The sequence below is a fragment of the Eubalaena glacialis genome, chromosome 7 (genome assembly GCF_028564815.1).
Source record: "Eubalaena glacialis isolate mEubGla1 chromosome 7, mEubGla1.1.hap2.+ XY, whole genome shotgun sequence".
Classification (NCBI taxonomy): Eukaryota; Metazoa; Chordata; class Mammalia; order Artiodactyla; family Balaenidae; genus Eubalaena; species Eubalaena glacialis.
The window spans coordinates 32,348,045-32,371,898 of NC_083722.1; the positions used below are offsets into that span (position 1 = coordinate 32,348,045).

General features: G+C 51.1%; 2 protein-coding genes across 4 annotated transcripts; both read right to left on the minus strand.

Moving 5' to 3' along the window:
* Window positions 1-332: 332 nt before the first annotated feature.
* On the minus strand, window positions 333-13,839 carry RSPH9 (radial spoke head component 9). Of its 3 annotated transcripts, none has more exons than XM_061196146.1 (5): window positions 13,569-13,839; window positions 10,429-10,555; window positions 7,803-7,932; window positions 7,179-7,325; window positions 333-554 (listed from the first exon to the last, which is right to left on the minus strand). In XM_061196146.1, exons 1-5 carry the CDS (start codon window positions 13,793-13,795, stop codon window positions 394-396), a joined length of 792 nt encoding a protein of 263 aa, XP_061052129.1. In that variant the 5' UTR covers window positions 13,796-13,839; the 3' UTR covers window positions 333-393. The 3 variants fall into 3 exon arrangements, with proteins under 3 accessions (XP_061052129.1, XP_061052128.1, XP_061052130.1); XM_061196145.1 differs by having other exon boundaries at window positions 10,390-10,555; XM_061196147.1 differs by having other exon boundaries at window positions 462-1,391; window positions 10,390-10,555.
* Window positions 13,840-16,958: 3,119 nt separating this feature from the next.
* Window positions 16,959-20,773, minus strand: MAD2L1BP (MAD2L1 binding protein). The gene is made up of 3 exons (XM_061195037.1): window positions 20,695-20,773; window positions 19,916-20,175; window positions 16,959-17,872 (listed from the first exon to the last, which is right to left on the minus strand). The coding sequence occupies exons 1-3, from the start codon at window positions 20,741-20,743 to the stop codon at window positions 17,360-17,362; spliced, it is 822 nt and encodes a 273-aa protein (XP_061051020.1). The 5' UTR covers window positions 20,744-20,773; the 3' UTR covers window positions 16,959-17,359.
* Window positions 20,774-23,854: the final 3,081 nt, after the last annotated feature.

The window sequence follows — 23,854 nt, forward strand, 5'->3', positions numbered from 1 at the left end:
GGGCCACGTGAATGCAACAGGGGAGTTCACGGGCCAAACAGGTTCCCTTCCTCTCTATTGACAGCTGTTAGCTTTTCAGTCAGGGGGGCTGCAAGGAGGAGGTAAGTTAGGCTGCCCGGCCCATGTGCAGCTCTCATCTGAGTCCAAGAAGCTGCCCTCCTCAGAGGGCTCCTGGCTGTCACCTTCTCCCCCCGCCATTTCCTCCCACCATTCTCTCTCGTTAGCACATTCCAACCCTCTGCCACTTGCTCTATTTGAGCTGGGCCTCTCCTCAGCCTGGACACCACATGGAGGTGGAGATGAGGGGAGGCAGCAGCACAGAACAAACAGACCAAATTCACTGGACTTTATGAAAATACTGTTTAGACTTTCCAGACTCCCCAGGCAGCCCTCCTACAGCATGAACGGCAGGTCGATGTTCTTCTCGCCAGTGCCCACGTAGATGTAGCCATAGTTCTTGGTGCGAGGAGCGTGGTAGAAGGTGAGGCCTGGCCAGAGCAGGCTGCGCAGCACCACCAGGGTGTTGCCTCTCTCCATCTGGATGCTCCAGGACCCTGAGGAGGAGCAGGAGGCAAGGCCTGGGCACTGTGGAGGCAGAGCCCTGCCGGGTATGCAGAGGCCCCAGGCTCAGGGCAGCCAGGCCGGAGCATTAAGGTCCAGTGGGAAAAGGGAAGACAGTTTAATTATCCCGGCACTTTACTCCTCCTGATTGCCTTTGAGCCGTTTCACTGCTCATTAAAACCACTTCCAGAGGGAGGGCAAAGGAAATGAAAAGAGGTAAAACTCAAAGCAGTCCGTTTTGTTCTTGTCAGCAAGTCTAGTGAAAGGTTGCGTGGGGGAGGAAGCTGAATCCACAGTGCACAGGCAGAGGGGAGCTGGGGCTGGGCTAGGGGAGGCTCCAGGCTCCCTCTCACCCTGCGCTAGGGGTGCTCACTGGTGGCCTTCAGTCCTGGTGCGCTTCACCGCTGTTTGCCATTTGCTCTCTCTTCCCCAGGCCAGAAGCCTCTGCTCTGAGATGGATGAGACCTGACCAGGCTCACATAGAAGTGGGGCCGTTTCAGGCCTCCCAGCTCAGTAGCCCTTTCTGGCAGCCGGTAGACTGGGAGCCATCCTTGGCGGGAGGGTACTTGAGCTGCAACTAATAAGCCTTTGTCTGTCCTGGGTTCTGCCCTGGTTTTTGCTCCCCAGACGGGAGCAGCCCAGCCTGGGGCTGAGCTGTGCAGCCGTGAGGACTTGGCGGGAAGGGCCTGATCCAGCTCCAGAACCGAGGGAGGGAGCCGCTGTGTGGGAGGAAGGAGCCTGGGAAAATCGCCTCTGGATGCAGATCTGGAACTTCTATTCCCCTGCGCACTGAGGCCTCTCCCGGCCCAGCCGCAGCTCTGCTCCAGGCCCTGCCAGAAAGGCAAATGCTTTGAAGGTTTTGGTGCTGGACCAGCCAGTGATGCGCTGAGAACTGCGCCTAGGCCTTCATCAGCTGCCAGGTCAGCCTGGCTGCCTAGCTTCCACTGCCCCTCTGCCCCCAGGCCTCCTCCAGCCACAGCCCACCATGGTCACTCCACACCCAGCAGCCTCGGAGCTCAGGTCCCACCCTCCAGGGGCCACCCTGAATCCAAGCGACCTGACCACCAGGCACCCCTGGCTCTGATGGCAGCTCAGCCCTACTCAGGGTGCCAGCACCTGCCCAGGTCAAAGCCAGAGTTTTTGGGGTGTGTGTAGGTCAGCTGGCCTTGGGCTGCTTAGGGAGAGGCCACCTGGAGGCCACCTCAGCACTGTGCAGTAGCCTGCACCAAGTGCCACCACCCATGCATGAGATGATGAAGCAGAAGGCACAGTGTGGGCTTGACCCCACTCCCCCAGGCCCACTCAGTGCTGGCCAGACAGCATTAAGAAGAAAGAAGGGTGTTCCTGGGTTCCCAGAGCTCTGGGTAGGGCACTGCCTAGGTTGGGATGGGGGCAGTATCTTTCCTGGTCAGAGAAGTGGAGAGTATTTCCCCTAGCTCGCAGCTTTCCTCTGCATATCTCCACCTCATAGACGTGCCCGCAGAGTTCTAGAGGCCTTAGGCCTGTTGCTTTCCCAGTCACTCATTCCAGAAAACAGATGGCCTAGGGGTAACAGGAGAGGGGGTGTGACAGAACAAAGTGTTCCCAGTGCACTGCATTCAGCGTCTGGCCAAAAGCACAGGCCCCCCAGAAGATAGCCCCTGTTAGCCCCCCCTGCCAGTTCCCAGAGCATCGTCTGGTGTGTCCCTCCCCGCCCTTGGAGCCCATGGCCACACAGCCCCCTTGAACTGAAAAAGGTCAGGCTCTGCCCACCTGGGGAGGGCAGCTTGCAGCCAGATGCTGCCCTGGAGAACTGGAATCCTGGAGTCCCCCGGCCCAGACCACTATCAGCAGTTCCCTGTCGCTGGCGCCTTGGCACACCCTGGGCAAGGGCTGGGTCCTGGCCTCCCCTGGCACCAGCCTGCCCACCTAGGGTTTGGCCACCGGGGGGCCCAGGCTCATCAGCAGGGACTCTCCCCACCCCACCCAAGAGCAAGGAGAAACTGACGGGGATGCTAGAGAAATACAGTGCTGCCACCAGGGTGGGGGCCGGTGCCGAGCAGGCCCAGGGTGCTGGCCGAGGACAGGAGCGGCATGTGAAGTGGCCGGCCAGCCAATGACACTACCTCCTCCCTCCCTTGCATTCCTGTCACACTCCTGTCCTGTCCTTGTCCCTGGCGCAGCTTGTCGCCCAGGAAACACACACTCAACGTGCCAGGAGTCACGTAGCGTCTACCTGGGAAGCCAGGCGCTTGCTGTCACCTTCACCCACTTTTCTCACTGCAACTGCTGGAAAGGCTGGGCCTAGCCAGCCACCACCTGTGGGACTCTGGGGAAAGCAGCCTTCTGCAGCCCTGGTGTTTCCATTCTCAGCCCCTGGTCTCTCCCAGGTCTCCCCAGACCTCCCCTCCGGTCCCCTGGCAGCCACTCTTCTCCACAAGCGCTCTTCTTCGAGGGTGTGGTGGGAGGGATATAAGCTGGTAAATCAGGAATGGGCCCTCCTGCATCAGCAGGAAGTTCCAGGGCCTCACCCGCCTTGCCAGTGTGGAAACCTCAGGCTGGGGTAGGCTCATCATGGTTATATTCTCCTGCCCGCCAGGAAGGAAGGCAGCAAAGCTCTGAGATTAAGTTTGAGGAGTAGAGTGGACCAGGCTGGGGTTCAGGGCTGTCCAGGGGCAGCAGATGGCTTAAACCGGTCCTCAGACCAGCACCACACAACTTGTCACACACACAGAAATGGCCATGGGCCCCTTCTCAGAGCAGCCACTCCCACCACACCAGGGCCACAGCGCCTGGGAAGGGGGTGGGGGCGGGGTGGGGAACCAGGCGGAAGAGTTCCCAGTCTTATTGATGAGCAAGGCCAGGCCCCCTGGTCCAGAAGACAGAGCACCTGTCACCCAGGCTTCCACAGGGCTGGAAGGGAGGTGCCACCTGCACACCCCCCAAGACAAGGCTGATCCCGGACACCGTGTTCCCCACCCCTCTTCGATGCTGTCCCCCTGGTCCCCCGCTGCTTTCCAGGGAAGCAGGCCCCTTGCTGCCCTCTGCTGCCTGAACTGGGCATTGTGCTGGAGCCTCAGCGGCCCTGTGCTGAGCAGTTCCTGAGATCTGTCAGCTCCGGCCCAGAGTGGAGCAAGGAGAGGCGCTCTGCCCTCTACCCAGCTCGCTCTGCTTCCCAGGACACCTATGATTTCACTTGTGAGGCACCGTCTATTTTACTTTTCTGTTTCATTTGATCTTCCCAAACCTCTGTGAGGCAAAGATGGTGTCCTGTTCCCAGCGGCGTCTCTGGTGCCTGGTACATAGTAGCTGCGCAGTGGCTATTATTTGCTGATAGAGTGGAAGATTAAGGAGCATTGAATGGCAAGAGTACTGCCTAGAAATCTGGTGTCCTGACCTGGTGCTTCATGTCTCACCTGGCGAGAGCCCAAGCTCAGAGAACTCTTAGCTGTTGCCCTGTGTCCACCAGGAGGATGGTTCCGCTCCCAAAGCCCTCCCACAAAACTCCGCAGACCCCAAGGCACAGTTCAGGAGGGCATTAGTGGCCCCAGGCAGGGCCAATCTAAGCCATACCTGCTCACAGATGACATGAAGTTCCCCTGAACAATTGCCTCAGACCCAGAAAGGAAACTGATCCTACCTGGGCAGAAAACAGCTCCCAAATTCCACCCCTCCGGCCAGTGCTGGTGTCCCAGGGAACTCTTCCTCGGGATTTTGGCCTCACTTAGCAGCCCAGCCATTCTGGCTGCTGTCTGCCTGATGGGGCAGCCTCCCAGCCACTCCTTTTGCTCTTTCACTGGCAGATAGGGAAGGGAGTCTGGGAGCAAAGTCAGAGTGTCTGCTCTCCCCCGACCATCCACACTTTCACCCCCACACCATGGCTCCCATCAAGACATCATGAGAAAAAGCTGGGCCCGACTTCCTGGAGGCTTTCTGGTGTTGGCTCTGGGAGGAAGGGAGCTGGAGGCCCAGAAGCTGTGGAGTTTCCCAAGGTCAGGCCAGGAGCATCCCTCCCCTCAGGCGCCCACACACAGGAGATGTCAGGAGCCCTCAGCCCCTAAGGCTCCAGGACTACGGACAAAGCAACGTGCGGGGGTGGACTGGGTGTCGAATCACGCTTCAGCCCTAAGGCCCACCATTAGGGCAAGAAGTCTAGGCTCAAGTGGGAGGAGGCGCTCTTGTGTTAGCCCCCCCAGTCACCCAGCGCTATGGAGGGAGTGCCTCATCCGCTGGCCCTGGAGCATCCTGCTGCGTGTGAGAAGGCTGAGAAGTCAGCACCGGACAGAGCTTTCCAGCCACACACTGAATCAGGGAGGAGGGGCTGCTGCCCCCAGATTAGGGGCTCTAAGAGGACTTTTCTCCGTCCACCATTCAGCCCATGGCGCCAGGTCCCACCACCACAGTGTTTCTGGCTCCCTTTATCAACCAGGGATGTGCAGCCCCCTCCGGCCTTGCCAGGCAGGGAGCAAAGAATTGGAGGAGGTAATGGGAGTCTGGGAAGTATGTCTGGTGGTTGAGAAATGCCCATCCCCAATAAACCTTCTTCATCTCCCCCAGAGGTCCAGGACCCCCTTTTCTATGCTCAAGGAGGGTTGACTCTGGAGCCCCCATGTGGTGGAGGCCAGAGTAGCCACTCTGCCGGCAGTCCTTACCCACCTGGGACCCACGGCCCAGCCCCTGGGGCACTGCAGTAGCCGTGAAACAGCCTCCAGATCCCTGGCTTGCCCCTTTCCATCCATCCATGCACCACTGCCTTGTTATCACAGACCTGCTCACGAGCCACCAGTAGCTCCTACTGCCTTGGTCTACGCCTCCTACCCCTTGGCCTCCTAGGCCCTCCTAGGCCTGCCCGACCCACCTCTAAGGCCTTTTTGCTACCGACAACAAGATCAGTAATAATTATTAATTTTTACTTGAGTCCTTAATGTGTTAAGCACTATTATAAATGTTTTGTATATGTGTTAACTCATTTAATTCTCATAACAACCCAATGAGGTAGGAAGTATTATTCCCCTTTTACAAATTGAGGCACAAGAAAATTGAGGGACTTGCCTGAGGTCACCCAGCTAGTATGAGGCAGATTCAGGATTCCAACACAGGCTTTCTGGTTCCAGAGCGCTTTCCTTTAGCGACTACTGCCGTCCCACCCCTACCCTGAGTTCCAGCCCTACTGGGTTGCTCATTGCTCCTCAGAAGCGTTTCCCCTTAGTGGTGGGGGTGACTATTGTCCTGCCATTCCCAATGTCCACTTAAAATGAAACACCATCTACTTGACACCACAGTTAAGGCCAGAGCCTTGGAGTCTAACGCTCTAACACTATGTCCTTGGGTTTAACTCTCTGAGCCTCTGTTTCTTCATCTGTAAAATGGGGATAATAATAGTATCTACCTCATAGGTCAGCTGTGAAGATTAAAATGAGATAAGGCATGGGAAGGACAGTACAATGTCTGGCACACAATAAGCAGTGTCATTGCTTTTATGAGTAGTTACTAGTATCATTATCTTTGCCATCATCAACAACAGATTCCCTCCAGTTCTCAGAACACCAAGCATGGGGAGGGAAAGAAGCAGGGGTGCTGAGTCAGTGCCTTGGGTCTGGCCCCCGAATGCCAGAGCCTGGCACCTGTCCTGGGCTGCAGCATCCAAGCAAGAGCATCTTCCAAGGACATGCTCGTCTCTACTGGTGGACCCCAGGAAGGAAATGGGGTCTCTGTGACTCCACCAACTGCTGGCTGTGTGCCTGGGCCAGGTGGGACCTGAAGCACAAGAAGGCCTCTGGAGACCTCCCTGGTGGCACAGTGGTTAAGAATCCACCTACCAATGCAGGGGACAAGGGTTCGATCCCTGGTCCGGGAAGATCCCACATGCCATGGAGCAACTAAACTCGTGCACCACAACTATTGAGCCTGCGCTCTAGAGCCCACGAGCCACAACTACTGAAGCCCACGCACCTAGAACCTGTGCTCCACAACAAGAGAAGCCACCACAATGAGAAGCCCACGCACCGCAACGGAGAGTAGCCCCCGCTCACCGCAATTAGAAAAAGACCACACGCAGCAATGAAGACCCAACACAGCCAAATAAATAAATAAATATTAAAAAAAAAAAAGGAGGCCTCTGAAGTTGTATGTTTTATGATTAAAAAGTACAACCACATAACAGGAGGCAAATGTATAGAACTCATTTCCTTAGCAGGTGGCCTCAGCAGGTCAGTCAGCACCCACTCACTGAGCACCAGCTGTGTGCTAAGCACTGGATCTAACCCTGAAACTAACCATTGAGATGTATGTATGGCTAGTATTTTCAGGGGTGTTTTCAGAGATGTTTTGGGTCGGGGGAGATTCCCAATTTGCCTCCATTCAAGATTGGTATGAAAATCAAAAGAAACACTGAGAGACTTCCTGTCTGTGGAAGCACATGGAAGACAATCCTTTTGTCCGCAAACACTTACCAACTGTTTACTAGGAGCTGAGCCCTGTACTGGGCCCTGGGGAAGCCCCACCCTCAAGGCCCCACAGTGAACCCCCAGTTCCCACCCAGGCCCTCGGTCCCACTCTTAGAGGAGAATGGCAGGTGGCACGGCCCACTGCTCTGACCTGGGGGCAAATCCAATGTCCTCCAAGTAACAGGCTGTTACCTTTGGGGATGTCATGCTCCAAGGAGTCCATGAAGTCCAGGGAGGGGTCCAGGTCAGCCTTCTCAAGCAAGGTCTTGTTCTTCAGCTCAACAGGCTCCCTGAAGTGGAAGTAGGAACTGAGCTTCTTGGCTTCAGACGAGGACAGTCCTACAAAAGGGGCGGCAGGTAGGAAGTGAAGGTCATCCCCAAACCCCACAGCCCCCTTCCTCTATGATTGGGGACCACGTGGAGGGGCTTGCAGAGGACTCAGTCAGCTACTGACGGGGGACTGAAGGGCGAAAAGGGAGCAGTGTTCTCTCAGCCGAACTTGGCTCAGATCCTGCAATGAGGACAGACCATGGAGGAGGAGGGTAGGAAAAGGCGGGGAGCCCAGCACCACACAAAGCCCCAGACCCAGGTGGCCAGATGCTCCCCCACCCTCAGGCATAAAAGAGTCAGGGTCCAGTGACTGGGTACCCATGCCAAGCACAGATACCAGGTCATTGGGCACATCCTCCCAAGTGATGTGGCCACAGCTATTCTTTCTCTGAGAAAGTGGGCAGTCTCCCCTGGACTCCCAGGCACGTGTCCAACTATGCTCAGGAAGAGATGCCTTCTGGCCCTAGGAGATGCCTGAGAATTCACCTTCAAAGGTCCGATTGACACGGATGGGTCCAAAAGGGGTCTTAAAGAGGGCACCTCGGGGGATGACAGCCACAGCCTTGTCGATCTGGTCAATGATGGACACCAAGCGGGTCTCTTCCTTGATCTGGACCTGAGGAGACAGGAGACAAGCCATCCTGCCAGGGCGCTGTGCCCAGTCACCCCTGGTGCAAGGGCCTCAGCATGACCATCTGATCTGGGTCACCACAGTGTAGATGCCAGGTCCATGCAAAATCACGATGGTGAGTCCTCGCCTTCCCGCCCTCCCTTCCTTTCTTAAATTGGTGATGAGTGCAATATTTAAAACTTCAAAAAAAAAGCAGTCTCTCTCACTTCATCCCTGGCCCCCAAATTGCCCTCACTGGGGGCAGACACCGTTAATGGTTTTTTATGTACCTTTCCAGAAACAAACCATTCTATCATCATATTTTAATGTTGCTTATTTTGCCTTTTTAAAATATAAAAGCTATCATGCTCACTGTAGACTATCTGGGTAATAGAGAAATATTTTATAATATACCTAAGAAAATGAAAACCACTCATAATCCCACCTTCTAAAGGTAATCGTTGATAACATATTGGTATACTTCCTTCTATTCTTTTTTTCTATGCCTATATTCAAAGGAAAATTACAGTTACAGTTTATATAGTTTCATATCCTGCCCTTTGACTTAACATTATTTCTCAAGCATCACCCCATACTATTTTTACGCAGATGAAATTTGGTTATAATCAATATCAAGGGCAACCCTGAACAAAAGGACTTCATAGAGATGTTTGGGGAAAAGCAGCACTTGACAGGGAAAACATGTCACTGGGAGCCCCCAGAGTCACTCAACCACCTGTCTCCCATGGGCTGCTGACTAGAATTGATTACAAAGGAGGAGATCGAAACTAATAATAAGTGTCTAGGCCAGGGGCTTTAAATATGTCACCTCATTTAATCTGCACAAGCCTGCAAAGTAAACATAATGATCCCAATTCTACAGAAAATAAAACTGAGGGGAGGTTAAGTTTGTCAGGCGGGCACGGGGTTGCAGCTGAAGCATCATAGACCTAGACCCAGAGTTTCGGCATCACCTGGGTTCCAGTGCAGAGGCTGGGTTTTGAATCCCAGGTTTCTCTAGTTTCAGAACTTGGGCTGGTTATTTTTTGACTGCACAACCCCATTTCTAGGAGTTGATCCTTCAAATCGAGTGCACGCATGGGAAATGACGCATGCACAAGCTTATTCACTGCGGCATCGCTTGTCAGAGCGAAAACTTGGAAACCGACATTGCCATGAATGAGACGCCGGTTAAATATGGTACATTCACACAATGGTAAAAAGAATGGGGAGGTTCTTCAAGGCACTGATGTAGAAAAATCTCCAAAATATATTGTTAGGAGAAAAAAGCAAGGTGCAGAACTGTGTGCATAACATGCTGCCATTTGTTTTGTTTTGTTTTTTAAGATAAAAAGAGAATATGTCGGGGTGAGGTATTGGCTGAGGTTTGTACTTGCATAAAATGTCTCTGGAAGCAGAGCTTCTCAAACTTTAATGCATATTTAAATCCCCTTGGAGGGACTTCCCTGGCGGCACAGTGGTTAAGAATCCGCCTGCCAATGCAGGGGACACAGGTTCGAGCCCTGGTCCAGGAAGATCCCACATACCGAGGAGCAACTAAGCCCGTGCGCCACAACTACTGATCCTGTGCGCTAGAGCCTGCGAGCCACAACTACTGAGCCTGCATGCCTAGTGCCCGTGCTCTGCAGCAAGAGAAGCCACCGCAATGAGAAGTCCCCACTTGCTGCAACTAGAGAAAGCCCGCGCGCATTAACGAAGACCCAACGCGGCCAAAAATAAATAAATAAACTTATTTAAAAAATAATAAAAATTAAAAATAAATCCCCTTGGAACATGTTAAAATTCAGACCCTGATGCCAGCCCAAGAGTCTGCATTTCTAACTCCCAGGGCATGGTGATGCTTCTGATACAGACTGCACTTTCAGTGGCAAGACTTGGACACACACACACACACGCAACACAGTTATATTAATGACCCCCAGAAAGACGACCTGAGTGACTGGTGGATAGGGTAGGAGGGAAACTTTACTATATTCCTTTTTGTGAATTGTGAACCAAGTGAATGTATTATCTAGTAAAATACAAATTTATACAAAAATATAAGCACCTGCGCACACCCCCTTGCCCCAGAGCAAAGCACACACCCCTTCTTCCCAGCCCCAGCCCCATACACGGCTCCCCCGAGAGCTGCCCAGCCACTTTGCCACCCTGTCATCACTCAGGAGTGGTGTTACCCTGGGCAAGTCACTTAACCTCTCTATGTTTCAGTTTTCTCCTCTCTACCACCTGGAAAGTAAGGTACCAACTTCCCAGAGCTGTGAGGATGAAGCAATGGGACTGGCACAGTGGCACAGGGCCTTACACACCCAGCACCCCAGGCCCAGCTGGCACCAGTGGCAGCGATGATAAACGTCGTTTCTGCCGCAGTGTGCATTGGGCTGGGGTTTGGATGGCCCAGGTCCCTTTCATTCGGGCCCTCCTCCTCCTCTTGTCTTCACTCACCACTACTTCTTCTTCAAAGACCTTTTCGCCCTCATTCACCTTCTGCAGCTCGGTGTGTTCGTACTCATGTGAGGGGTCCCCCATGAAGCGGCCCTTCACCACAGACGTCTGCATCTCCATCTCCTCCGTGGCAGGGGGCAGGAGGCTCCACTCCATGCAGTTCAGGCTGCCAACAACATCCCCATCACCCCGATTCTAACTCCCCTCTGACTCCAGCTTCCTGCCCCCGCCCCTTCTCAAGAGAGGTGAGGCCCAAGAAGAGCTGTTGGGAGTCACATCTTTCCCCTAAGAAGCGCTAAGTGCCTGTGGTGCACCCCACCCCACATGTGATGAAATTCAGCTTTATCTTTTAAAAGCTTCAGTATGCCAAGATTCCAAGAGCTTCTTCCTAGATAGATATCTGGACTGTGAGGTCCCGGATGAGTTTCTGGAAGCTGAACTTTCCTCAGTTGCAGGTGCCTCTGCTGCTGTGGGCCCCAAATTCATGCTCAGCCTGCCTGCTGAGCGGACAGCATGGCCATCTCCACCCACTTCTCAGGAAAGCCCAGCCCAGGCTCAAGAAGCTCTCCTCCTCTGAGGTCTTCCCTTCTTTCTCACATCCTGCCAGGAGGGGATATCCTCCCACTCCTCCCTCATCCACGTAGGGCCTGCGTCCCCAGCCTGCTCTCTGCTCACATTTCCTCCCTTCACTCTCCACTGGCTCCTTCACAACATGAAAATGCCCCAGCTTTATAAAACAACAGCCCTCAAATCCATGCCCCTCTAGAAAATGCCCCTTTCCTGTCCCGCCCTCTTCTTCCCCAACTCTGAACCATAATCGAGAACAATTTGCTCTGTGGCAGCCCTTGCTGTCCCTCACTTTCACTCTTTGACCACTGCACCATGATTCTGCCCCTGGCACCCCAAGAAACTGCTCCGAAGAAGGTCATCCATGGGACCTAAAACCCAACAAACGCATCTCCATTTCTATTTCCTTTGACATCTCCCTTCTCCCTCCTCCAGTGCCGTAAGTACTTCCAAGGATCTATTCTCACTGCTCTTTTCTCTCCACAGTCTCACCTACCTGACCCTTAGAACCCCAGCTACTCCCTAGTTGACATCCAGAATCCAGCCACCTCTCACCACCTCCACTGCTTCCACCCTTGTCCAAGCCGCCATCTACTCTTGCCCAGATATTGCAGTAGCTTCCTAACCGGTCTCCCCATGTCCATACCTGCTCCCCTTTCAGTCTAGTCCCCACCCAGCTGTTAAAACCTAAGCCAGATCGTGTCTCTGTGCAGAACCTTCCAGTGACTTCCCATTGAGCCAAGTCCCTACAGTGCCCCACAGGGCCCTGCACAATTGTCTCGGCCCCTCTCTGACCTCATGTCCTGCAATGGTCCCCCTCACTCACTCCTCTCTAGCCACACTAGCCTCTTCAGGGTTCCACACTACACTAAGCACACACCTGCCTCAGAGCCTTTGCACTTGCCTGGAATGCTTTTCCCTGAGATAAACACACAGCTTACTCTCTCAGTTGCTTCAGGTCTCTTCTCAAATGTTACTATTTATAATAGTACCCCATCCTGTATTCTCTGTCTCCTTTAGCACCAATGCTAAGTGTATGTTTATTTATTGTCTGTCTCCCCTCCCCCACATACACACTAAAATGTAAACTCCATGAAGACAAGGACTTTGTCTCTTTTTGCAGTGAATTCCCCATGCCTAGATCAATGCCTGGCACATACTAGGTGCCAAAGAAATAAAAACTGATTGGAATAGAGTGAGTCTCAAATCTCTATCTTCAGTCCAAATTTTTCTTCTGGACTCCATATCTGTATTTTAATATGCCTCCTTACCACCCTGCCCCATAGGCACCTCACACCAAATTCACTAGGCCTTCCCTAGTACCTCCTGAATTCTCTCCCAGTGGGGGGCACCAGCACTTACCCAGCTGCCTAAGCTGGAAGGGTCAACCTTGACCTCTTCTTCACCTTTCCCCATTTAGTCACAAGTCCTGCCACTTCTACCACTTAAATCTTTCCAATCCCTCCCCTCTATTCCCTCAGCTACCTCCTCCTTTCAGTCCCCCTTCATCTGGACACTGCAACAGACTTCCAAATGCTCACCCACTTCCAGACCATTCTACCCACTCAGGTCTGAGCAGGCTCTTCTTGATTAAAGGCCCTCAGTGGCTCCCCATAGCCTGTGGACAAAGTTCAAACCCCTTGGCCTCTCCATCCGGTTCAACATAACACCCTAGGCTGCCATTGCCATGTTTGTCTGCCCACTATTCTCCCAAAACACCCAAAGCCAGCTCAAGCCAATAAGCTTGCAGTTGTTACCTCTAACTGTCATGCCTGTCCCCCACACTTTCCTGGAGAACTCCAGATCATCTCTCAGATCTCAGTAATCTTATCTAATTACTCTCTAGGAGAATGTCCCACCCTGGCACCCCTTTGTGTACACCTCTGTCCCAGCTTTAAGACACTTTGCTGTAATTGCTGGGTTACCCATTGGTCTCCCTTCCTAGGATGTGAATAACTTGGAGATAGGGGTGAGTCTTAGCCATCTTTTTAACCCCAAGTCTAGCACAGGATACATCCAATCAATGTTGGATTGATGCATGGATAGATAAATGAAGTCTCCAACTTCCTGCAGCCTCAACGGAATGCTTGTAAGATGATGAGCTCCCCATCGTCGGGGGTAGTCAAAAAGAGGTTGGATGGTCCTGTATGGCACTGTCCAGGGAAATTTCTTCAGTTCTAAATACCTTCTCTCCCATTCCACATTCGTTCACTAATTCCTAGAGGGCCTCCTGTGAGCCAACACCTCCACCGAAAATGCTTCAGGACCCACTTCCAAACAGCTCCCCACCACCCCTCAAGGCTTCTGACCCTTCTCCAAGCTGAACTCTTTGCAAAAGCAGGTCCACCACCTGACGTCTACTCTGGGTCTTCATTCTCCAGAAACTTTCATCTTGCCCTGCCTCCGTTCTTGCCATGCTTCCATTATAAACCCACCAGTCTCTTTCTCTGGCGCCCCTCCCCACGTGTCCTCCTAGGGAGGACCTCGCCCACTCGCTTCCTGGACCTCGCCCCTTTCGATCCTACCTCGCACCCACCCCTTTCCGGCCCTCGCTAGCCCCCGGCTCCTCAGTATCCCCCTGTGGCCTCAGCCAGCCCGGGCGCCGCCTCCACCTGTACAGGGTCTTGCGCGGTGCGAGCTGGTCCTCGCTCAGGCCCTGCGCGATGTAGTAATCGGCGACGAGGCCGAGGATGCGGCCCCAGAAAAGGACCCGATTGAAGCGGTAGTCGCGTTTAACCAGCATAAGGGAAGTGAGCAGTGAGGCCCGACGGTCCGGGCTGAGGCCCTGCCCACTACCGGACGCCAGCTCCAGAGACAATAGGAGGCTCTCTTCGTCCATTGCTCCAGCGGCTCTGCTCAACGCCTGCCAGGTTGCTAGGAGAAGCCGGTGTCCACTGAGACCCAAAGCTCCGCCCTTCCATCCGACCGGAAGCGGGATTTCACGCACGCGACCTCCTGTAGCCCAACCTTCTGGGGCCTCCTGCCAGCCCTTCTTCCCATGGAGCCCTTCCGAAAAGCCTGGGGGTACACTAGCTCCCTCCCGCTTCCTTTCCCGAGTAGGTGTTGGGAGGTGTTGTTGTCAGGGCAACGGCGTGATTTTCCCCCCAAATAGGTAGGATACAGTTGATAGGTTGGAGGTCCAAATAAGCCAAGTTCTGGGGATATTTTTGCTTTCCCTAAGCCCTTACACACGGTCGACATTTACTGAGTCCTCACTGTATATGCAGTGGGGGTTTGGGAAGAAAAATGCAACAGCGACACTAGCTATATTATTTCACTCCAGTCGTGTCCTTTCTTGGCCTCAGAATTATCTATGCAGAAAAGAATTTGAGATCCTCTTGGCTCTAGGATACCAAGGCAATTAATCCCCCGCAAAGCCAGGTCTTACAAAGACCTAGGCAAGGTGATGGGGGGGGCGGGGGCGGGGAAGTTCCCCAGCGGCCCAGTGGTTGGTTAGGACTCCCCGCTTTCACTGCCTGAGGACCTGGGCCAATCCCTGGTGGGGAAATTAAGATCCCACTAGCCCTGCGGCATGGGTAGCTGGGGCCTAGGCAATGGGGCAAGGTATAGGGCCATACCTTGGGAAAGGAGGGTGCGAAGAGGGGTACAAAATGGGTTATTTTACAGACTACACTTTCCCAACATTTTCATTTACATTAACAACTACATGTTCCCTACCACCTACATTTAACTACCTCAAGCCCCACAACTGTTGCTTTTAGGCGAAAGTGGTGGCAACAGATGAAAGGCCAGAACCCCACTGAAGCTGGGGCTCTTCACTCCCTGGGCTAGATACTATTTCTTCAAATCCATCTCTGGAGTGCCCAGCCAAGGTTAAGAGATAAACAGGGACTTCCATAGTGGCGCAGTAGTTAAGAATCCGCCTGTCAATGCAGGGGACACGGGTTCGATCCCTGGTCCGGGAGGATCCCACATGCCAAGGAGCAACTAAGCCCGTGCGCCACAACTACTGAGCCTGCGCTCTAGAGCCCACGAACCAGAACTACTGAAGCCCATGTGCCACAACTACTGAAGCCCGCGCACCTAGAGCCCGTGCTCTGCAACAAAGAGAAGCCCCCGCGATGAGAAGCCCGCACACCACAAAGAGGAGTAGCCCCGCTCGCCACAACTAGAGAAAGCCCGTGCTCAGCAACGAAGACCCAATGCAGCCAAAAATAAATAAATTTTAAAAAAGAGATAAACAGGTGCCTCAGCAGGCTTGTTGTCAGAGGAGGTGGGATTTATTGATAAAATTATTAACTGATCTTTTAATTTCTGGATTCCTTTGGAGGACTCATGAAATCAGAATGACCTGGCCCCAATGCCAACCCGACAGAGAAGTGTCTAAATTACCTGAATAATTACTTTGTTTTGATTGCCTAGACACTGTTTATGAAGGCTTTTAAAAGTAGTACTTGAGGGAATCTGACTTGGCTTAATGTGTCTTACATCTCAAAACAATTTATAACTCCCTTGTTCAAAACTCTCCCTCCCTTTAGGCAGACCCCTCAGCCTGTCCCTTCCCAAGTGGGAGATATGGCCCTGCTCCTCTTCTGTAAGGTAATATCAGACACAAAAACAGCAAAGTCCAGCTGGTGGAATATGCTTCAAGTGGACACAGCACAGAAAAGATCTCAAACCTTTTGTTTGCATTGATTCCATATTTACTCCGCACCAATAAATGGCAGGTTCCATGTCACGAAACACAATCTGAAGCCAGAGACAGAAGTCCTGCAGCTTTCCAATTCTACCACCTTCAGTAGGGCAAACCCTGTTTAATTAGCTCAGAGTAAAATCACACAGGGTGTACAGCACAGTGTAAAGCACTGAGCCTCTGGAGCCAGCTGGACTGGGTTTGAATCCAGGTTTCGACACTTATGCAAGTTATTCAATCTCATGAATCCAGGTTTCAACACTTATCTTATGCAAGTTATTCAACCTCCCCAATCTCCCCAAGCGTCATCTATAAAACGGGGACTATAATATGAACTTTTCAAGGTTATTAGATTAGATAATGTATGTAAAGTGCTTAAAACCTCCTATAAAATATAAACTATTTTTATGTTTTCTTAAAATATAAAACATAATTCTTCTTAAAACATAAAAAATAGTATATATTGCCCCCATTTACACACACACACACACACACACACTCACACACACGCCCCTATCTCCAACACCAGCAGGATGAGGATTCTGTCTTCAACTTGCTTCCAAGAAATAAGCAGGTGTTCTCAGGGACAAAGGGCATCAGTGCTTAGTGGTCAGGACAGCATCAAGCTGGAGAGGATAACAGTAAGGATCAGGATGGCCAAGCCAGAAACGTAGCTGAGGAAGGACAGCCACAGGCAGGACAGCAGGGTTTGCCTGAGGACAATACTGCCAACAGTAACTGCCAGCAGCCACCACGCAACTGCAATGGAGAGAGGCAGGGCAGAATTCCAGAAGGGACATCTGGCCTCAGGGAAGTGAGCCTACAGGGCAGTCTTGGTGCCTTAGCCTGTGGTTCAATCAGGCTTTGCAAAGACTCTCTCGGTTTTCTTTTCTCAGCTCCCTTCCCCCATGTGACCTCTGCTTTGGGTACACATACTCATGTGGCAAGCAAAGAACATCGGGCTAGGAGTTAGCTGATGAGAACTCTTGCCCCAGCTCTGATATCGAACTGTTATAGAACCAAGTCACTTAACTTCCCAGATTGGCCTGGGGCTGATGAAGAGAAAGAATCATTAGTAAATCATTAGTAAAAAAATCATTAGTAATCATTAGTAAATCATTAGTAAAAAAAATCATTAGTAATCATTAGTAATCAGAGGGAACGGAGGGAGACAGGAAGGGAGGGAAGGAGGGGAGAGAAAGAGGGCTCCCAAGGGCAAAAATCATTAGTAATCATTAGTTAAAAAAAATCATGGAAGCCCAAAGCATAAGAGGCCAAGGGGGAAGATAAAATACTCTAACCTCAAGCCTGGAAAGTCTCTTTAAGCTAAAAGAGTTTCAGGAAAATGTAACATTAATCCATACATTTTATACTTAAGTTCATGAGTCATATCCACATTATGTCCCTAGTAAAAATTCTGAAAGGCCACAGCAAAAAGCAGAAAAGGGTCACCTCCATAGGGGTGTCTGTCTATGGGCCCATGTTTGCTTTCCAACCTCCAAAAGAAACACCTGACCCAGAACCCTCTGGGAAAATCAGCCTTTGATTCAAAGAGATGCTTGTTCAGTGATGATTATTACAGCCTTAGCCATACCATCAGCCCCCCGGGAAGTCTAAGGGAGGCAGGCAGCCAGAAGGAGACAACCTTCCTCTCACCAGGAATTAACTAGCTCCAAGCAAGAGGTGGTTGACTTGGTGCCACAGGGGGAAAGATAATTTAGCCATTGTGTTCACGATAAGCATTCCCATTCACTCGTGGAAGCCCTTCAGTGTCACTGGTGCCTGGAACCAAATGTAATCCTCCCAGGCTGTAGCTGGGATGGCGGGTCGGCCACAGGACAGGGTCACAGTCAATTTGTGGCCCCGGCTGGGCACTCTGTAGTTGAGCTTGGGTCGAAACCAGTCTTCTCCACAGTCGCGGTGACCCTGTGCCATGACAATGGTGCCCATGAGTGGAGGAACCTGCAGCTCACTGAAGGCATCAGCCATGAATATGGCTCGGAAGAGGCGGCGCAAACAAGCTGCTGTGCTCAGGTTCGGGTCCATGCTGTTGGGGACCAAGCGGGACAAGTCAAGCTCATAGAACTCCTTGGGACTGAGGGCATTGCCCCCAAGGAGGATCAGCACTCGTGGTACTAGAGTCCGGGCAAAGAGACCCTCCAGGTGGCTGAGGACGCTCTCCAGTTCTGCCAGGGTTTGTTGGCATTTCCTGCTGCTCACCTCGGCAGTGGCCCGAGGTTTCTTCTTCACCACGTCCTCTGCCTGTGAGGACAAAGAATGGTGACAGAGAAGTTCTGCAAGGTAGGGGAAAGCTAATGACCTTTGAAGAACCCTCTGGGATGGAGCAGACTTATGGGACTGGATTTCCAGTTCAGTGAGCTGCCACAGGCAAGACACTGGGTTTTATCAGAGGACAATGTATCAAAAAGGAAACTATATTCTTTGTACAAAATCATAATTCTTCCACACTTAGAAGAGCAAAGACAGTGTTCTGAAGCAGGAGGCACCCAGAAATTAGCAACTAAAATACTCAAGGAGATGTGGTGGCACGGCAGGTGGCAAATTTTTGCTGTGCTGAGACTGATAACAAGACTGAGGATTATTTGGTCTAATAAATTCCGGAGTTCATCCTCCAGTTAAACATGGCAAATGGAAGGAAGGGAGGGATGGAGGGAGGGAGGGAGGAAGGAAGGAAGGAAGGAAAGAGGGAACGGAGGGAGACAGGAAGGGAGGGAAGGAGGGGAGAGAAAGAGGGCTCCCAAGGGCAAAAAGAACTGGAAGGGACTTCCCTGGTGGCACAGTGGTTAAGAATCCGCCTGCCAACGCAGGGGACACGGGTTCAAGCCCTGGCCCGGGAAGATCCCACATGCCGCGGAGCAACTAGGCCTGTGCGCCACAACTACTGAGCCTGTACTCTAGAGCCCACATGCCACAACTACTGAGACCGCGTGCCACAACTACTGAAGCCTTCACACCTAGAGCCCATGCTCCGCAAAAAGAGAAGCCACTGCAATGAGAAGCCCGCGCACCGCAACAAAGAGCAGCCCCCACTTGCCGCAACTAGAGAAAGCCGGCACACAGCAACGAAGACTCAACACAGCCAAAAATAAATAAATAAATAAATAAATAGCAAAAAAAAAAAGGAACTGGAAAATAGACAACAGTGGCCAAAGGCAACAACAAACTTTTGGAAGAGAGAAAGCAGATGGAAGAGTTCGAAAGAGCTGAATACCAAGTACTGACAGAGAGGACTCCCCTGAGAAGTTGAAATGATTCACAATGCAGAAGCCCATCAAGGCCCAGGAATTGTCTACTTAAGCACCACAGGAGACAAAAGTGAACACATGGGGACTGAGGGAACAGCTGTGCAAGGACCCTTAGATCACCTGCCAATTTCCTCCACCCAGACAGAATGTTTTGGAAGTCCTCTTTCTCTCTTTCCTTCCTTCCTATTTCTCTCATTTAGTAGTATTTCAGATGGGAGCACAGATAAGCATGTGTTCAATTTGCCATGTTTAACTGGAAGACAACTCCAGAATCACCTTTATTAGACCCAATAATCCTCTTTCCTGTTATCACTACCATTACTTTCTCACCCAATATCCCTCAAGGCTATCAGCTAGCTCAGAGGCCCAGCCATGCACACAGAACTTTCAATGACTTATTCTTAAATATTCATCAGACACCAAATAAAAGCCTCTAACATGAAAGAGACCAAAACAAATAAATAGGAAAAGGAATCTGGAAGAAACGGAGACAAGCAAGCGACAGAGAAAAGCTTCAAAAATACAATAATTAACGTCCACAGGTGAGAGAAGTTCATACAGACAGGAAACAACAGGATGCAATTTAAAAGGAACATGTAAAAATTAAGAAAAAGCTCTTAAGACTATGACTGCCAAAAAAGAAAATAAAAATGATGTGTTAGAATATAAACTCAAGGAAGTTTATATAAATATAAATTTATATTTATACAAACATAACATAAACCCACAGAAAATATAACATAGAAACAAAGAGATGAGGATATGGACAGAAAAGACACTAAAATTAAAGGATCAGTTCATGAAGTCCAAATGCAACACACAATAGGAGTTTCAGAAAAGAAAACAAGAGGAAAAGCAGAAAGGGTTAGACTATCAAGACTAGAGTGGGTAGAAAGGGACAGAAGCCATAGGGCTGAAACATCCCTTACAGCTGCTTAGGCTGACAGGCCTGAAAATTCCTTAGACGCCCTTTTTACCTGCCCACCATCTAATAGCCACAAAGTCTCCCCACCAATTTTCTCCCAAAGCCTGTACCCACCTGGGGAGGTTTTCGGTAGAAGTGCTTAAGCTGTTCGTAGGGCAGAGGGAGTTGCTGGCGTTGGTACATGATATGCTTCAGAAGTTCACAAGTAAACCGACAGCACCCTTCCTGGCTGACAGGCCCGGGAAACACCACTGGCACCACGCAGTCTCTGGGGCGAAGGCGCTCCGAAGGGTTGGGAGGTTCCTGGGCGGAGGTGGTCTCAAATTCTATCTGGGGGTCGTGGGTTTCCTCCGACTTCTCACACCACTCCAAATCTGGTAGGTGCACAGAGGGACAAGAGAGAAAAATGAAAAACTTAAAAGGCCAAAGCCAGTCTTCTCATTCCCTTGTGGCGACATCGGCCACCACTGCGGAGGCGACACCCCGACACATGCAGATTCCCTCCGCAAACTCCCCTGTGGGCGGTGGCGCGGAGGTTCCGGATCCCAGTTGCCTAAGGTGAAGTGACGGCGGGCTTTGCGGGGAACGGGTGGAGGATTTCGGAGGCAGCGACTGGGGCTCTGCTCAGAAAGTGGAGGCCCTGATCTGGGAAAACGAGTTGAGAGAAAGTGTAGTCAAGCAGGGCCCAGCACCCGTCGCGAAAAGGGGGGTGAACCAATGGAATCCAGGGCCGTGGGGGCGATGGAGTCAACGGGGCCGAGTCAGAACTGAGAGGGACGCAGGGAAATGGGGACAAGGAAGACGGGCCAGAGAAGGGGCCAGGGGCTAAGTGACTGGAGGGGGCAGCGGTAGGGAGGAAACAGACTCCTCGAGCTCCGGACCCCACGCCTTACCAGGGACTGCGGCCGAGGGCTGCACTTCCGGCTCTGGGGCCGCCATCATGACCTCCTCCCCACTCTCCGTGCGGTTTGAATAGGCGCCCCGCGCAGCCTCATGGGAAACCTGCGCTTCCACTTCCGGTTCCGTTGCCCGAAAGTGGGCGGGGTGCCGCGTCAGTGGGGCGGAGGCTGGGCTTGGTGGGGAATTGAGCTCTGCGCTCTCCTTCTTAACACCGTCCGGCAAGTCCGCTGAGCCCTTCTGCCACAGGGAAACCACGGGTTCTCAGCCACGTAGTGCTGCCTTCCAAAGGACACCCGCCCGCATGCATCCGTTCTCTCCTGTGTTCCCTATTCGCTGCGCACCTACTTCGTGCCAGGCCCTGTCCTAGGTGCTGGAGACTCTGCGGCGAAGAAGCCAGAGGCAGGCGCTGTCCGCAAAGGGTTCAATGCCTAATAGATTCAATGCAATGTGATGAATTATATAGTAAGGCATACGTGGGCAGCGGACGCGAAGAACAGGAGCGCCTAACCTAGAGGGGGTGGGAGTGAGGGGTGGTCCCGGAGGAAACTGTGACCTGTAGGATGAGTAAAGGTAAAGAGGAGGGCCTGGTGGAGACTGTTAAAAAGAAACAACCCCCAAACGGATTCACTTGTGCTAAATCTCACCAAGACTCATTTCGTAACCCAGTAGCAGTTTCAGCTTCTCCTGGAGTGGAATTTTAAACTAACCAGTCTGGAATTTCCTAGTCAGCGCTAGTGAGGTAATCTGCAAGATAAGTCCCCCAACATTCCCCCTAATCCTTTCTTTCCTTTTGCTAATAACCTCCTTATCTTGCCCCCCCCCTTTCTATACAAGTCTTGCATTTTGAACAACCCCTCAGAGTGCCTTTGTATTTGCTAGATGGGATGCTGCATGATTCATGAATTGTTAAATAAAGCCAATTAGATCTTCAAATCTTCAGTTGAACTTTGTTTTTTAACAAGACCTTGAGATACAAGAGCATCCTCTATTCAAGGAATAAAAAGAGTTCAGCTTATGAAGAGTTAAGGCTGTGATGGACAAACAGGAGCCAGATCATGGCAAAGCTTTATAAGCCATGTTAAAGCGTTTGAACTTGATCCCGTAGTGGGGTGGGGGAACCTTTGAAAGATTTAAGTAGGGGAGTGACATAATTACATTTACATTTTATAAATTTAATCTCTACACTGGGTCTAGATTACAGACAGGATAAAGGAGGAGGCAGGGATACCAGTTAGAGCTAGCAACTGGAATTACCCAACTATTGGGCTGGCCAAAAAGTTCGTTCGCGTTTTTCTGTAACATCTTACAGAAAAGATGGTGAAAGAGGCCTGAACTAGGGTAGTTACAGTGGGGTGGAGAGAACTGAGTGAACCCGAGAGATATTTAGGAGGTCCAATGAGCATGGTGGTTGAGCCCAGGAAGAGGAGGAGGGGTAGAGAGAGACTGTCAAGAAGATAAGCAGGTTTTTTACTTCAGCAACTCTATGACCAGTTGTGCCATTCAGTGAAGGAGGGAACACCAGAGGAGGACCAGCTTTACTGGGGTATAGGTAAGGAGAAAAGATGAGTTCAGTTTTTGATAGGTTTGCTGTTCCATTGGACAGTGAAGAGATATTTAGGAACACCATTAGGAATAGAAATATGTATTTGAGAGTCATCAGCATGGGAGTGGATCAGATCACCCAGGGAGGTTGTATAGAATGAAAATGAGCAAGGATCCTGAAGACACTAATGTTTAGGGGATGAGCAGAAAGAGAGAGAGAATCTGTGGAGGAGACTGAGGAGTAGCCAGAGAAGTAGAAAGAAAAACAGACAAGTATTAGGTGGTAGAGGCCAAGAAAAAAGTGTGTTTCAGGAAGCAGGGACCAGAGATCAAAACATACCATAAAAGTATAATGATTAAAATACTGTGGTGTTGGCTCAGGAATAAACAGATAATAAAACAGAAGACAGTCCAGAAACAGATCAATGTATATGTAGATCTTAGTATATGATGAGGGTGACTTCTCAAAGCAAATAACTTGAAACAACTCCCTATCCATTCAGGAGGGGAAAAAAATCAAGTTAGTTCCTATTACACATCCTACATAAAGATACATTCCAAATCGATTAAACATCTACTGGAGAATAATCCATAATTTAGGAGTGGGGTTGGCTTAGACATGACACAAAACCAAGAAAATATAAAGGGAAATATTGCTAAGTCTGACTTTAAAACGTATGTAAATGTACTATACACAAAGAATGAATGACTAATAATTACATACCAGGAAAAAAGTCTGTATGTATACATCCATTATTTACCTCACAGGCAACCACATCATAAACACCTCATAAGCAACCCCTCCAGGAAACTAGACACATATACCACCTTCCATCTCCCAGGACTCTGATCTCCTCCTGGACAGACAACGCTGTTCAGCCTACTCCTCTGCCAGCCTTCACTCCTGTCTGTGGTAAGCCAGGTTGTTTAAGAATGGATATCAGAATGGGTTATCCCTTCCCATCTCTTAAAAGTTCTCCACTTAGGAGACAAGGGAATTGGAAAGAATGAAGTGAAATTGTGTGTGTTGGGGTGGTTGAAAGATCTATGATGATGAGAGGACGAGTGTTATCAGGCGAGTGCAGCAGGCCCTGGTTATCAAGAGACCCCAGAGCTGGTGGTGGTGATCATGTTGGGAGAATAGTCTTAGCTCTCGCTTCCAGTCCCCAACCTTCTTGAGATCTCTCACTCAGCCCCTAAGTAGCAGCTTCCCCGGTGTGCTTGTGCCCCTGGCTACGGTTAACCTCTGCAGCAAAACCTTCCTTTAGCTGAACAGGGTTGAGAAGTCACGTGTGCTTTCAACCACTGAAGACCACATAATTGGCCGGGTCGGCTAGGCCCTTTTGCAGATTTTGGTCCTTCTGCTCTCACCAGTTTGGGGAGTTATGCCATGTGAACAGCAACTACGTGATCAGTAACTTGCCTTTCTCCTTGTGGTCCTGGGGGGAAGCCATGGACTCCACCAAGTCTGAACCCCTGAAAGGATCACCAGAGGTAAGCCACTGTTGCTGCTTCTAGTTTTCCAAGGAAAACTGAGGGCTGGCGGGAAAGGCTGTTTTATTTCTGGGCCGTGTATGAGTATCTCGCTGTTTGTGAAGAGAGCGGAAGTGT

What these genes read in the sequence shown, in the direction of transcription:
- RSPH9 (XM_061196145.1), bottom strand. Translation starts at nt 13,795, where the DNA reads ATGGACGAAGAGAGCCTCCTATTGTCTCTGGAGCTGGCGTCCGGTAGT. An exon ending in CCGCGCAAGACCCTGTACAG is followed by an intron (nt 10,556 to 13,568) that starts GTGGAGGCGGCG and finishes TGTTGTTGGCAG; the next exon opens with CCTGAACTGCATGGAGTGGA. An exon ending in TGTCAATCGGACCTTTGAAG is followed by an intron (nt 7,326 to 7,802) that starts GTGAATTCTCAG and finishes CCCCTTTTGTAG; the next exon opens with GACTGTCCTCGTCTGAAGCC.
- MAD2L1BP (XM_061195037.1), bottom strand. Translation starts at nt 20,743, where the DNA reads ATGATGGCGGCCCCAGAGCCGGAAGTGCAGCCCTCGGCCGCAGTCCCT. An exon ending in GCCCTCGGCCGCAGTCCCTG is followed by an intron (nt 20,176 to 20,694) that starts GTAAGGCGTGGG and finishes TGCACCTACCAG; the next exon opens with ATTTGGAGTGGTGTGAGAAG. An exon ending in TCTACCGAAAACCTCCCCAG is followed by an intron (nt 17,873 to 19,915) that starts GTGGGTACAGGC and finishes TTGTCCTCACAG; the next exon opens with GCAGAGGACGTGGTGAAGAA.